Source organism: Scyliorhinus canicula, chromosome 19 (assembly GCF_902713615.1).
Source record: "Scyliorhinus canicula chromosome 19, sScyCan1.1, whole genome shotgun sequence".
Taxonomy (NCBI): Eukaryota; Metazoa; Chordata; class Chondrichthyes; order Carcharhiniformes; family Scyliorhinidae; genus Scyliorhinus; species Scyliorhinus canicula.
The window spans coordinates 7,580,172-7,594,544 of record NC_052164.1 but is presented as its reverse complement, the minus strand read 5'-3'; the positions used below and the strand labels follow the sequence as shown (position 1 = coordinate 7,594,544).

The 14,373-nt window shown below is 48.8% G+C and overlaps 1 protein-coding gene across 1 annotated transcript in view; it reads left to right on the top strand.

Moving 5' to 3' along the window:
- The window catches only part of LOC119954452 (SRC kinase signaling inhibitor 1-like), a 645,297-nt gene that overhangs the window by 617,779 nt on the left and 13,145 nt on the right, over positions 1-14,373 (top strand). Inside the window, 4 exon segments of the mRNA XM_038779671.1 lie at positions 3,768-3,923; positions 4,652-4,774; positions 11,449-13,032; positions 13,999-14,145. Of these exon segments, the coding sequence (XP_038635599.1) occupies positions 3,768-3,923; positions 4,652-4,774; positions 11,449-13,032; positions 13,999-14,145 (2,010 nt within the window).

Genomic DNA, 14,373 nt, shown 5'->3' with positions numbered 1-14,373 from the left:
TCCCGTGACTGTGGTCAGCTGACAGCGAAGGTCATTCCTTTGGCAATAGGATGAGAAAAGAAAAACGACAAGTTTGTGTTGGGTCTGTGAAGCAGAACGAACTCCTCTGACCTTGTGTAAGCGAGCTGGAAAATCGCTGCTTCCCAGGAACATTCCCAGAAGAGCAGGAATTGCAGAAGGCCAGTTTGTTTGAAAATTCATTTCTATGGGGTTGTGGGTATTTGCAGGCAAGGACGGGGTTTATTTCCCACCTCTACATAAACCGTTTGTTCGGCCATTTCAGATTGATATTCAGAGTCAGCCACATTGCTGTGAATCAGCTATTCACAAAATATATTAATGATTTGGATGAGGGAACAAAATGTAACATCTCAACGTTTGCAGGTGATACCAAGTTAGGTGGGAGGGTGAATTGTGACGAGGATGCAGGGATCCTACAGCAAGATCTGGACAGGTTGGACGAGTGAGCAAATCAATGGCAGATGCAGTATAATTTGGATAAGTGTGAGGTTATTCACTTTGGAAGCAAAAACAGGAAAGAAGATTACTACCGGAGTGGTTGTAAATTGGGAGAGGGGAGTGTGCAGCGGGACCTGGGTGTCCTTGTGCACCAGTCGCTGAAGGTAAGCATGCAGGTGCAGCAGGCGGTAAAGAAGGCTAATGGTATGTTGGCCTTCATTGCGAGAGGTTTCGAGTATAGAAGCAGGAATGTGTTGCTGCAATTATACAGGGCCTTGATGAGGCCACACCTGGAGTATTGTGGGCAGTTTTGGTCTCCTTCTCTGAGGAAGGATGTTTTTGCTCTCGAGGGAGTGCAGCGAAGGTTTACCAGGCTGATTCCAGGGATGGCGGGAATGTCATATGAGGAGAGATTGACTAGGTTGGGATTGTTCTCGCTGGAGCTCAGAAGAGTAAGGGGGGATCTCATAGAGACTTATAAAATTCTAACTGAACTCGACAGGGTAGATGCAGGGAAGATGTTACCAATGATGGGTGTGTCCAGAACCAGGGGTCACAGTCTGAGGATTCAGGGTAAACCATTTAGGACAGAGATAAGGAGACATTTCTTCACACAAAGAGTGGTGAGCCTGTGGAATTCATTCCCACAGGAAGCAGCTGATGCTAAATCATTGAATATATTCAAGAGGCGGCTAGATATAGCACTTGGGGAGAATGGAATCAAAGGCTATGGGGATAAAGCAGGATTAGGCTGTTGAGTTGGATGATCAGCCATGATGGTGATGAATGGTGGAGCAGGCTCGAAGGGCCAAAAGGCCTCCTCCTGCTTCTATCTTCGATGTATTTATGTACCTATGTATCGGCCAGTCTGGGGCTTTGGTGACCCAGGATTTTTTTTAATAACAATTGGTCATTTCCATGACTAACACTCACTTTGGTTTATTTTAAAATCCATTTTTATTTAATGAACTGAATTTAAATTCCCAGCTGCTGCACTGGGATTTTAACCCATTGGGTGGAATTTTGGTGAAAACATGGCAGTGTCCGGAGTCGGACTGAAAACCTCCGTCTTTCTCCCCACAAATACAGCCAAGTTTCCAAACCAGATCCTCCAACACCCAGTCAACTGAATATCAGGGTACAGGGTTTGGGCCGTTACTCTGGCCTCTGGGGGAAGTGAGTGGGGGGGGGGGGGTGAGTGGGGGGGGGGGTGGGGGGGGGTTGGGGGTGAGGGGGGGGTTGAGGGTGAGTGGGGGGGGTTGGGGGTGAGGGGGGGGTTGGGGGTGAGGGGGGGTTGGGGGTGAGGGGGGGTTGGGGGTGAGGGGGGGTTGGGGGTGAGGCGGGGGGTTGGGGGTGGGGGGGGTGAGTGGGGGGGGTTGGGGTGAGTGGGGGGGATTGGGGTGAGTGGGGGGGTTGGGGGTGAGTGGGGATTGGGGTGAGGGGGGATTGGGGGTGAGTGGGGATTGGGGGTGAGTGGGGATTGGGGGTGAGGGGGGGTGAGTGGGGGGGTTGGGGTGGGGGGGTTGGGGTGAGTGGGGGGGGGGTTGGGGGTGAGTGGGGGGGGTTGGGGGTGGGGGGGTGAGTGGGGGGGGTTGGGGTGAGTGGGGGGGGTTGGGGTGGGGAGGGGGGGTTGGGGGTGAGTGGGGGGGTTGGGGGTGAGTGGGGGGGTTGGGGGTGAGTGGGGGGTTGGGGGTGAGTGGGGGGGTTGGGGGTGAGTGGGGGGGTTGGGGTGAGTGGGGGGGTTGAGGTGAGTGGGGGGGGTGAGGTGAGTGGGGGGGTTGGGGTGTGAGTGGGGGGGTTGAGGTGAGTGGGGGGATGGGGGGGGGGTTGGGGGTGAGTGGGGGGGGTTGGGGTGAGTGAGGGCGGGTTGGGGTGAGTGGGGGGGGTTGGGGGTGAGTTGGGGTGAGTGGGGGGGGTTGGGGGTGAGTGGGGGGGGTTGGGGGTGAGGGGGGGGTTGGGGTGAGTGGGGGGGGTTGGGGTGAGTGGGGGGGGTTGGGTGAGTGGGGGGGTTGGGGTGAGTGGGGGGGGTTGGGGGTGAGGGGGGGTTGGGGTGAGTGGGGGGGTTTGGGGTGAGTGGGGGGGTTGGGGTGAGTGGGGGGGTTGGGGTGAGTGGGGGGATTGGGGTGAGTGGGGATTGGGGGTGAGTGGGGGGTGAGTGGGGATTGGGGGTGAGTGGGGATTGGGGGTGAGTGGGGATTGGGGGTGAGTGGGGATTGGGGGTGAGTGGGGGGGGGTTGGGGTGAGTGGGGGGGGTGAGGGGGGGGGGGGTTGGGGGTGAGGGGGGTTGGGGGTGAGTGGGGGGGGGGTTGGGGGTGAGTGGGGGGGGGTTAGGGTGAGTGGGGGGGTTGGGGTGAGTGGGGGGTGAGTGGGGGGTGAGTGGTGGGGGGGGTTGTGGGTGAGGGGGGGGTTGGGGTGAGTGGGGGGTGAGTGGGGGGTGAGTGGTGGGGGGGGTTGGGGTGAGTGGGGGGGGTTGGGGTGAGTGGGGGTGTTGGGGTGAGTGGGGGGTGGGTGGGGGTGGGGGGTCTGCGCTGAGAGGGTCAGTTGTATAGTTACCCAAGATCTAGACATGCATTTCTCAGTCTAGCGTTTTCATGTCCAGGTCAGTGAACCCAAAGTTTCTGACTTTAACTCAGGTTTGGAGACTTTTCAGAGGGTCCCAGGGAACAGCAGGAATGCCCATTGAAAGCTCAAACTTCCCGGGAAATTCCCGCTGGATTCTCCCAAAATGGGGCTATGTCCCCACGCTGGCGTAAAAATTGCACTCCCCAGTTTCCTGCAGAAACTAAAAGACTTACCTTCCCACTTACCTTCAGGGTTGCTGGCAGGGACCCGGGGAGCATCAGGCAGCTTTGGCAGCTTTGGCTGTGAATACGGGGCCCCACTATTCCGGCTCCAAGTCTGTGAATGCGCATGGAGGCGGCCTCCAGCAGTCGCGCAATGGAGAATCCAGCCCCCTTGTGTTGGGACTTCTGTGGGATCTCGTAGCGCATCTTCCAGGGTATGTCCAACTATCCGGAGTAGGGAGGATTTCTACAGCACCTTCCATGCCCCCAGGATGTCTGAGTGTTTTGCTGCCACTACAATACTTTAGCACCATAGTCACTGCTGGAATTACTGTTTGATTACAATCCTATGAAACACCTTTGAGTGTTTTATTGAGTTGAAGGCAGTATATAAATTCAAGTTTCTGAGATGAAAAATGTAATAACCAAGATCAAAGCTAAATTTACCAGGAATAGGCCCTCATGGAATGAAAGGCGAGAGGAAATTCTCTTGTTAAAGATTCTCCTCCTTTTTGCTGTTGTTAGAAAGCGGATTCTGATGAGACTGATGGGCCCAAACCACATGTCAAACTGAGAAGGACCATGTCAGAGGCAAAACCGCCATCAACACCCCCACCAATTGTGGCATCGGCCATTCGGGACGATGAGGACGAAGAAGATAGAATCATGGCTGAATTGGAGGTTTGTGTTTTTCTGGACAAACGCTGACATTGCTCTGGGGAAGAGTGAGTGAATGGTGTTAATATGTTCACCATGTGACACTGTAAAGTCCATTTTCAACTCGGCTGGTCTATCTTTTCACGGAAGTGAGAATTTTCACGACGAATTAACATCCAGGCTGGTGAAGGACTGTCGAATGGCATCAGGGTTTTGTCAATGACTGGCTTCGAAAGCAATGTCCCCCAGCTGAAGGGATCAGTATGGTGCCCGACAATCAGCTGCACAAACCTGTTTGCTTTGTGCTGGGCGCGTTTCTGGCCATACCGTGCAGAGCTGGGCCGGAATCAGTCTGCCCGATGTGTCTGTCCCAGAATAGGCTAATGGGCAGCACACTGTCGGAATTTCCATTCCAAATCTTCTCGGATTCTTGCTCTGGTAAGCAGCTCCGATAAATTGGGAGCCGGGATGACATTCCTAATTTGGTCCACATTGTTTTTCCTTAGTTTGTACTTGTGGCTGTCACCTTGGAAATGAACCAGTTGATGCCAAATAATTTATCCATTGGCACATTCACTGGGTTCCAATGATTCCACAGAAATAAATTTTTGTTCACCGTGTTTAAAACCGTCCCATTTTTTCAATTTGCAATTTGTCCGTACTTTGACCCTTGGTGGTTGTTATTGAAGGGCGTCGGAAAACGTTTACACAATGGTTTTTCATGTCTTTCTCCCCAATTTTTGGTCTCTCAGGTTTTTCAAAGAAGCCCTGTGTCTTTCACAGGCTCAAAGACAATAAGTGACCAGGGATTGGCTGCTATTCCCACTCCAGATCCCAGGTCTTGCTGGGTTTCCTTGCCAACCACAGGACTGAAGGTAAAGCCTTGTGGCTTCAAACGTCTTCTGAGCACTTCTCTAACTAGCCTGCTTCCACTTCCCTGACTAACCACTGCTACTGCCACCTCCCGCACACCTCTTTCCTATTTTCTCCTCTTCACTAGGAATCTTCGGCAAAGCCACACTCCTATTGTAACATTGACACTGTGGTGACAGCGAGTTTCAGCAGCACACTGCACAATTCAATCTGTGCTGATCAAAACCCCTCCTGGAGCACGTCATAAAGCCAACGGTTGAAGTAGCTGAGAGATGGCTGCGTCTAAACTAAAACAAGATTAGCATTGCAGCATTCGATGTGTGGTGAGATACACCTACAATCGTCCCCTCTCTCCCCCAAAAACAGCAGGGGGACTATGAGCTACTCCCTCACTGACTGCTCAGTAACATCACTCCCAATGGTTGGAGTCCAGGTGACAGATCAGGTAAATAGTGGAATCCAAGCTGTATCTCCAACTCTAGTCTGCGGAGAGAATTCTAGAAGAGGAGGCCATTCAGCCCCTCAACCCTAATGCAATGTCTGTATTTCCCAGACTCTCTGTCATAATTCAAATCGCCAATTGGTGTCCATTCCATTGTGTGCATGAAAGGGACTGAGCTGATGCTAGATTCAACAGATCCTTAACCCTGAGTGTAAGAAACCCCTCTCCCTCTGACCAGCCACATTCACCAGTTCTGCTGTTTGGTAAGGAATTGGGACAATGTGTCCAATATCAGGACGGTGGATCATCTTTGCTCTCAAATTGACTTGTACCGGGAGAGATTAACGAGCAAAGATTCTGGAATGAAAACATTCTAGTTCAGAACTTTATGAAAGACACCACCATGGCCAACAAATCCCAGGAATACTTTGTCGTTTGTGCTTTTCAGTTCATTTATATTTATCGCCCCATTTCCCTGGCTCTGTTGCTTGTTAAGGGTCCTCTGAACCCTTATTGAGCAGGTAGGTACCTCGGTGTCAAGGGTCAGTTAATGGTGCTATCTGATTGACCATTAGACCTGCAGAAACTGCCCAGATCGACTTCTTTTCCATTTTTTTCTCCCCTTCTTCTGATGTTCCCCAGCCCTCCGAATGAACTGATGGATAATCAAAACCCACTGTGTTAAACTTGGAGGGGCATGATCCTTACTGCTTGATGGCACAGCATGTTGCCATGTCAATGTGCCACACATTCCCATGCCAACAAGATACAAACAAAATGCTTTCTGGAAATGCTTTCCAGCACCTTGCCCTGTCCGACTGTACCCCTGCTGCCTGATAGATCATCCAAATATCTTCACCAACCCCGTTCTTAATACCCAAAGCTCTGGCACCAACCTGCTCTCCCTTTGTTCAATACGTCCCCACATTAACAGCTGCTTATAGCTTTCAGAGCTGTCCTGAGGGGAAAAAGAGCATCGATTGGTGGTGCCACAGAATGTTGGGACTGGGACGCGTGTCAATGACCCATGGAGGTGCCGACAGAGATCAAATTATTTTCTCCAGGGGAGGTAATTGAGGAATAGTTGGTTGTGAACTGATCACATTGTTGCTGTGACTAACGGAAAATGTAGGGAGGAGGGAGTCACGGTCCCTGTAAACCCTGGTAAAGCAACTTTTAAAATCAGCTCCAAAAAGTGGGCAGAATGTAACCCAGCCTACAACAGGGGGAGGAGGTGATGGCAGGGCAGACCCAGTCCACGGGGGGGGGGGGGGGGGGGGGTACAGGGCAGATCCAGCCCACGGGGGGGGGGGTACAGGGCAGATATAGCCCATAGGAGGGGGGGGGGTGACAGGGGTGACCCAGCCCACGGGGGGGGGGGGGGGGGGGGTACAGGGGAGACCCAGCCCATAGGAGGGGGAGGGGGGTGACAGGGGAGACACAGCCCACAGAGGGGGTAGGGGGGTGACAGGAGAGAGTCAGGAGTGGAGTGCATTGTTGCCAGCCCAAATCACTCAGGGGAAGGGTCTTCCAACCCAATGGCCAATAAGTGGCGTCCTGCCAGTGAAGGGGGCTCCCATCTGCCACATTCCGAGACCACCCGGTGAAATTTGGGGGGACGGATAGGTTCTCCTGATCAGACACCCTGCAACCCCGTTGCTCTCATCAACCACCCCACCGTCCTTGCTAGGAGACTGCCTGACTGGGCCTAGCGAGCCCGACCCCAATCACCATTTGAGGGCCTCCTCCATCATTGCTGCTCCTGGTGGCTGCAGTACCAGTAATAGCCTCCACTCCCAGCGGCGCTGCTGGGACTTAAGAGCTTCCAGTCCCCTGATTGGCCAGCAACTCCAGGAATTGGGATCTCTACCCTTAAAGGGACGGGAGCCCCAAAATCAGGCAGTTAATTGCCTGATTGGCATAGAATTCCGTTGGAACAGTAGCATTGGAGATCCACATCCACCCTGCCACCCCCCACATCCTGCCACCCCGGCTCCCCAACCTGCCCCCTCTGGCATTAAATTCAACTCACTCACACCACACGTTTTGCCAACAAGAACGGACGTGATTGAGAAATCCCCCCCGCACCCTGTAAATGACAGCCGGAGACTGTATAGCTGTGTATACAGTGGTTTGTGTAACTGTCCCAATCTCGCCCCCACTGCTGGAGCAATCCTCCTGCTGCTATTGGGAGACTTTGCTGCAGTTTCGGGCATGGGGCGAGATACAATGTGTGGACACCAAGCCACATAGAGAGATGTTGGGGCAGATGATAAAAGTTTGCTCAGATAAGATAGGTTTGAAGGAACAATCTTTTAACAGTGGAGAAAGACAGCAGATCCTAAAACTTACGATGTAGGCAATGGAGACTGAGAATGCCCACAAGGCAGTAATGGTGCAAATATCTGGGAGGGTTGTGGGACTGGAGGACTTCACAGAGAGGGAAGGATTTGTGTATAAAAATGAGAATTTCAAAATCAAGGCATTTGCGGGGGGGCGGGGGGGGGGATGCTAAACAACTTGGGGAAAGACATTTGCACCTCTCTAGGTTTTAAATAAAATTGAAATGTCCCCTCCTCTCCCCAGTTGTAAAGTTCACTATTTGATCCCTGCAGAATCAGTCTGTTCTAAAGTGACTGGTCAGGTTTACAGATGGAGGTTTCACCATCTCATCCAGCAGAGACTGAATCATCCTGGAATCTGCTGTTGATTACTGCCCAGTGCAGTGTTCAGGTGGAACTGTGATTTCTTTCACAGTCTACTGACATTCAGGATCAACGTAAATATGTCCTGTCAGAACTCAAATGTCACCCCAAATGCTGTAGATGCGGGAGCTTCATCGAGTATCCTTCCCGTTAACCCATGCACCTTTTTGGTAAGTAATGAGGGAGCTTAGAAATACGTGAGAAAGTTCCCCAGTTGCTTACGTGCAGGAAGCCATCTATCCTCAACTAATCACACCGGCAATACAATGGCTGAATTTGACGTCTGGCTGACATTGTGCAATAGCGAATCAGAACTCGGGCAATCCTGGGCCCCGTCTATCTGAGAAAATGAAAACTGGACAACAGGAAATCCATTCTGTAATCACGGGACATTATTTTCAAAAAATGGTTTGCGTACCTAGCAGACAGGACCCGCTCCAGGTATGAAGTGGACCTGGGTATGGATGTGGAATGGATTAGCGGAAATATTTGGGGTACTGTTTGGTGGAGGTATAGGGTGTTGGTGCATGTGTTTACAGCATGGATGGTTTGTGTATTGCACTAACACACACTCAACCGCAGGTTGCCATTAAGGTGGCCATTATTGAACTAACTTTATCCAACTCCTCAATACAGAGGGCAATATAACAAAACGCTCAGATCTTGCATTGTGCGATTGGTGCATGAGTTTAGGGCATCGATTGGTGCATGTGAATGTGGGGAATGAATTAACAGACCTGTTTCAGGTATAACTGGTGCACAGATACATTAACTGCACGTGCTCTGGGCGAAAGCGTGCCTTTTTAAAAAATGTAACAAACGCTATTTCAGATTGCTGCCTGTGTCCAAAAGGCACTGGAATCAGAATAAGTTGTGGAAACAAATGGTTCACTGCTATCACCTCACAGTCTGCATGAAGCTGATTTAGAAATCATTGGATTTCAATCATACTCTTCATCACAATTTCTTCCATCTCATTGTGGTGAATGTTTCAAATTAGCCAATGAATTCTAATTCTCTCATTTACTTTAAATCAACTCAGATCATTGGAATGATATAAACCAATTTGATTAATTCACATTAAAAATTATTTCTTAATGATTTCAAGAACCCTTCACACACTCCATTCAGCTCAATCTCCGTTAAAGATGTTAGCTTTAGGCAATTTAATTTCACCTGGTTTTATCTGTTTACACCTGTCATATCATGCATGTATTAATAATACCTTCCTGCAATAGTCACACTTACCTTCTTGTAACATATTCTGCGTCACACCCACTGGTGGCATCCAGATTGCCAGGAGCAATGCCACAGGAGATACTCGAGAATCATCCTTGAAAATATTCAAGGCCACAGACTCTAATTTATACGTCCATCACACACCAAATAAGCAATAACGAAGCAAAACCAAACGTTTAGTATCTCACATAATAACAACTTGCATTTATATAGAACATAGAACAGTACAGCACAGAACAGGCCCTTCGGCCCTCGATGTTGTGCCGAGCATTGTCCGAAACCAAGATCAAGCTATCCCACTCCCTGTCATTCTGGTGTGCTCCATGTGCCTATCCAATAACCGCTCGAAAGTTCCTAAAGTGTCCAACTCCACTATTACAGCAGGCAGTCCATTCCACACCCTAACCCCTCTCTGAGTAAAGAACCTACCTCGGACATCCCTCCTATATCTCCCACCCTGAACCTTATAGTTATGCCCCCTTGTAACAGCTACATATAGCACCTTTTAATGTGGGAAAGCATTCCAGGATACCTTAAGGAGCAACATTTGACATCAAATCATATAAAGATATGCAGAGCAAATGGCCAAACACACGATCAAAGAGCCTGGTTTTAAGAAGCATCGTACAGGTAGAGAAAGGGAAGTAAAGAGACAGAGAGGTCTAGAGAGGGAATCTCGGAGTTTATGATTGGCACAACTGGAAGGGTGGTCACCAGTGATGGAGGGCACAATTAGAGAAACACAGAGTCCACAGAGCAGATCGTGCCAGAAGTGGGTTGGGGTGGTGGTGGGGTGGGAGTGGGGGTGCAGTTGGGAGGGTTTCAAAACAAATAACCCAACCCCCAACTTCTGGTTTGAACAGAGGTGAGATCAAGGATCGGCCTCCACTTTAAATAAAATTTAGTTTTTAACACCTACAGTCGGAGTTTCCTGATCCCCAAGGAAACCCGTCCATGAAAGGAGATACAAAAGTTTGATCCACCAGGTTAAATGCCTCTAGTGCACTGTTTGCGGGTGAGGAGGAACAGCAATGTGTATAGAAACCTCCACCTCCACCCCATTCTCAGCTAACCCCACACCCCCAACAATGTTTAACTTGCCCTCCACCGCAGCACCCTTCTCCCCTCCCCCTCCCCTCATTCCACTGTCCAGTTCACCACCTCCTCCCATTCCTCAACATCAGTGTTCTGGGCCAGGGTTTAGAGAACCCCAGAGTGTATCATGGAGTTCGCCTGACCTACAAGTTTTAATAGATTGTGGTATGGGGAGCACACAGCCCACTCTACAGTGTGGGACAGCAGAAATGGAAAATTATTTTTTAAATGCAAAACAATGTTTATTCTATGAACTCAAGTTAACCTTTTTGAAACATACAGTGAACATCTTAGCAACCATCAATTCAAATACAAGCCCCAAAGAATACAACACTAAGTAATCCTTAATAACTTCCCAAACAACATCCAGAAGACAGAAGAAACATCTTTCAACAGAAGCACATCAGGTTTACATTCACTACTGAGAACATTTATAATTCTGAATTCACCAAATGATCAAGATACAGTCTTTTCATGGCAGAGAGAACAGCAGTACACCTGCTCTGTCTGGCTTCAGCTCCAACACGGAAAATGAAACTAAAACACACCCTGCAGCAAACAGCCTAAAACGAAAGTAAAAAAGCTGACGGACAGCCCAGCTCCACCCACTCTCTGACATCACTGCAGTAGTAAGCACCCATTTCTTAAAGGTACTCTCACTACAGATATTTATATACACACCCATTTATAAACATCCATTTCTTAAAGGTACACTCACATGACATCAGACTTAACTTACAATCAACTCAACATTCTCACCCGGTCAATTCCAACCAGGACATTTTGCATTCAACAAAAGAGAAAGATTCAAGAAAGGTGAAAGTAAACACTGTTGCAATTACTGCTGATTTATTAGCCTTCCTGATTAACCATTGGAATTGTTAAGATCAAAGAGTTTTCTTTGAATGCATCGCACTTTGACAAAAGTAACCTCAGCCCCAGTATATTGGATATTCTTTATTTTCGCATGTTTATGTCTTTATTCTTAGTGCATTACTGTACCAGATTTTTGTGACTAGTACTTGGAGATTTTCCATTAACCATTGAGATTCCTTCCATTAAGCCTGATAATGGAGCGAGCACTGTGTGTCACCTCAGTTGTGAGTCTGAATTTGGAGTGCTGAGGTTTGGGGTATTTACTGGTAACTAATTATTCATTTATTTCCTTATGTGTTATCCACATCTGCATCTGTAGGAAATAGACGTCCCAAGTTCTCCGAGCCTATTGCAGTTCCCTCAAATTGTGTTGCCGTCTGGTTGCTGTACTCCTCCTATTGTGTCTGAAGTGATGGAGTCGGAGGCTGAAGAAACAGCACCAATTAACACACACAAAGAGAGCACGGACAGGACAGTGGAGGGCAGAGAAACAGACAGAAGGGGTCAGGACTCTCTTCCTACGCAGGGTCAACAAGTGCTGTCCAGTTCTGAGAGCTGGATGCAATTTGTGCCGTCTGCAATAGTGTTGGAAGAGTTCATGCTGCTTGAAGCTGCCCTGATACAATCTGACCAGACGCGATCTGAATCCCCTTCTCCAGACCAGGAAAACCCGGAGGCGAAAGAAATCCAAGACAAGCGCCTGGAAGTTTCTCCAGCACCTGGATTAGAGCTTTCCACCAATCACATTGAAGAAGCAGCTTTTATTAGCGAGGCTGAAGAAAATGTGGCTTTTATGATCACGGAAAACCAGATCCAAGCTTTGTCCAGAAGAGAAGTTGAAGAACTTGTGAACGAGAAAGGTGAGGATATTCAGACCTGGAATATTTCTTCGGAGAAGGAAGAAGGTTTCCCGCCTCTGGACCCAATCCGAGCTCAAGCTGAGGAAAAAGAACCAATTGGCTCCTTGGACATGAAGCCAGTTGTTGTCATATTTGAAGAACCCATGGACATCAAAACAGCATACAAGAGATTGTCAACTGTATTCGAAGAGTATGATGAAGAATTTCAAACCGTGATGGAAGATAAAGACTCCAACAGGGAAACTCAAACTTCTTCAATCCCTTTTGAGCAACAAACAGAATCCTGGACGTTGTCCGCTGTTTCTGACAGAGTTAATGTGGCTTCCAACTCTGAATCAAACAATCGAATGTCTGTGAATAAGCCAGCAGGTGATCTGAAGTCTGATGACACAGCTTCAGAGGAGAAACCTTTACATTCCATTGCAAATGTTGCATCCCCTGAGATGGCAGACTTGAAAAATGGAAACTCAAGGAATGTTAAGATTCGGTTTCCCAAGGAACGGCTGAATGCGTTGACGAAAGCTATCGAATCGGGAACAAAAAGTGGAAGGAAAATCCTGCAAGTGGTTGTTTATGAGGAGGAGGAAAAGATAGACCAGATGACAGGTGAAAAAAAGCAAACCGAAGTGAAGAAGTATGAGATCAACCAGATTGAGAAGAGCAGATCATTGAAAACACAAAACACAACCACCGCTTTAGCCAGAACGGAGGAAATTAAAAACAGCACGTACAAGACGATGGACAGCCTTGAGGAGACCATTAGGGAATTGGAATCCACCATCACCCAAATCAGCCAACATCCATGCAATGATTTTATGTTTTCCAAAGAATTTTTAAGTGTCCCCAACATCTCTGAGACACGAGATCCCAACATTTACGCTGCATCTAACCAACCCATAATGGGAGAAAAGGAAGAGGATGTGTCAGGCTTGTTGGACCAGCCGCCTCCCACACCCTCCACCTCGCAAAAAAGCACCTCTCCAACGTCTAAAGTCAAGCCGCCTCTCCTCCCAAAGCCCCACCTACCGCCAGCAGATGCAAAGGTTCCGTTTTCATTTCTCTTACTTTCCCGCTGCTCTCCTGCGGCTCAATCTCCTCCTGGCTCTTTGCAGCACACGATAATTCAGTTAGTGCTGAATCACACCTCGATGCACTGCTCCTGTTCCTTAAACTCTTTGGCTATGCTTGAGTGATTTGCTACTTTTTATTTTCCGATTTAGATGTAGTTTCTTTCTGATTCCTTCAGTCTGAATAAAGATGATCGATAAACTGACTCCGCCTAAAATCCTGCCTGGATCTGTTTGTTTTTACTAATCTTTTTCAAGCGAATCAAATTTCTTTTCTTGGAATGCTGTGAATCCTGTTAGAATTGCAATTTTCAGATTTCTTCATTGATGCTTGTGTGTTCTGCTCTTGTGTAGTTTACTCTTGCTGTGCAATTTAAAGGGGCATTATCTTCATGGGGGAGGGGTAGAATTGCTAAAGTAAATTTTTTGGGGGGTGGGGTCGGTGGGAGGGGAATGTCATTCACATCATGGCAGGTCGTTGCAAATATGGACCATGTTCTGCACCCTAATCGATACGGAAGGCCCCTTTAACGCTGAACACAACTGGTAGCAGAGTGAGTCACATCCATGTCCAATTCAGTGAGCAGACAGTGAACGTGACCAAATAATCTCGGGAGTGGCGGAGATGGGGAAAGGGGCAGACAGGGAATGTGGGACGGGAGCTAGGGGGAGGTGAGTGACAATTGTCCCATCTCCATGCTCCTTCCCGGCGGGGAGTGGGGGGGGAACCAGGAACAGTCAGAAGAACAGATGCTGAGCACTCCCTTCTCCCTGCTTTTATCTTTGTGTTTATCAGTCCCTGGTGATGGGGACCAGGTGAGGGATTTGGGACGTTTTGGAGGGATCTGGGGCGGGGGAGGAAATGAAGACGCCCCTGTATTGAATGTCTGTCGGGTGAGGCTGTGTTGATTATTATTCTGTTCTGTCTCTCTCTGTTCCCAGACTGGGAGTGGTCCCTCACCCCAGAACAGGATTGCAATTCCAACAGCTCCAAAACTCAAGCAGCAATACAGCAGTAGTGAAAAACTGAAGCATAACAGACAACGAGAAGAATATCTGAAACTGCAGAGCCAGCAGGGCAGTCAGCAGGTAGTTTACTTCTAGACAACAAGTGAGCATTTAAACTAAAGCTGTCTTAATACTGAGTCAATATCCTCACTGCTGCACCAGCTCAGTCTGTGTTCCCCGCTCTCCTCCCTCTCGATCTCTGTTGACACACCCGCCAAATCTGACTTGTCTCCCATTTTGTTCATGGAACAGAGAGATAACCGCAGCAATCCTGAGGGGTAAGATGGAGCCAGCGAAGTCTCCTGAGAA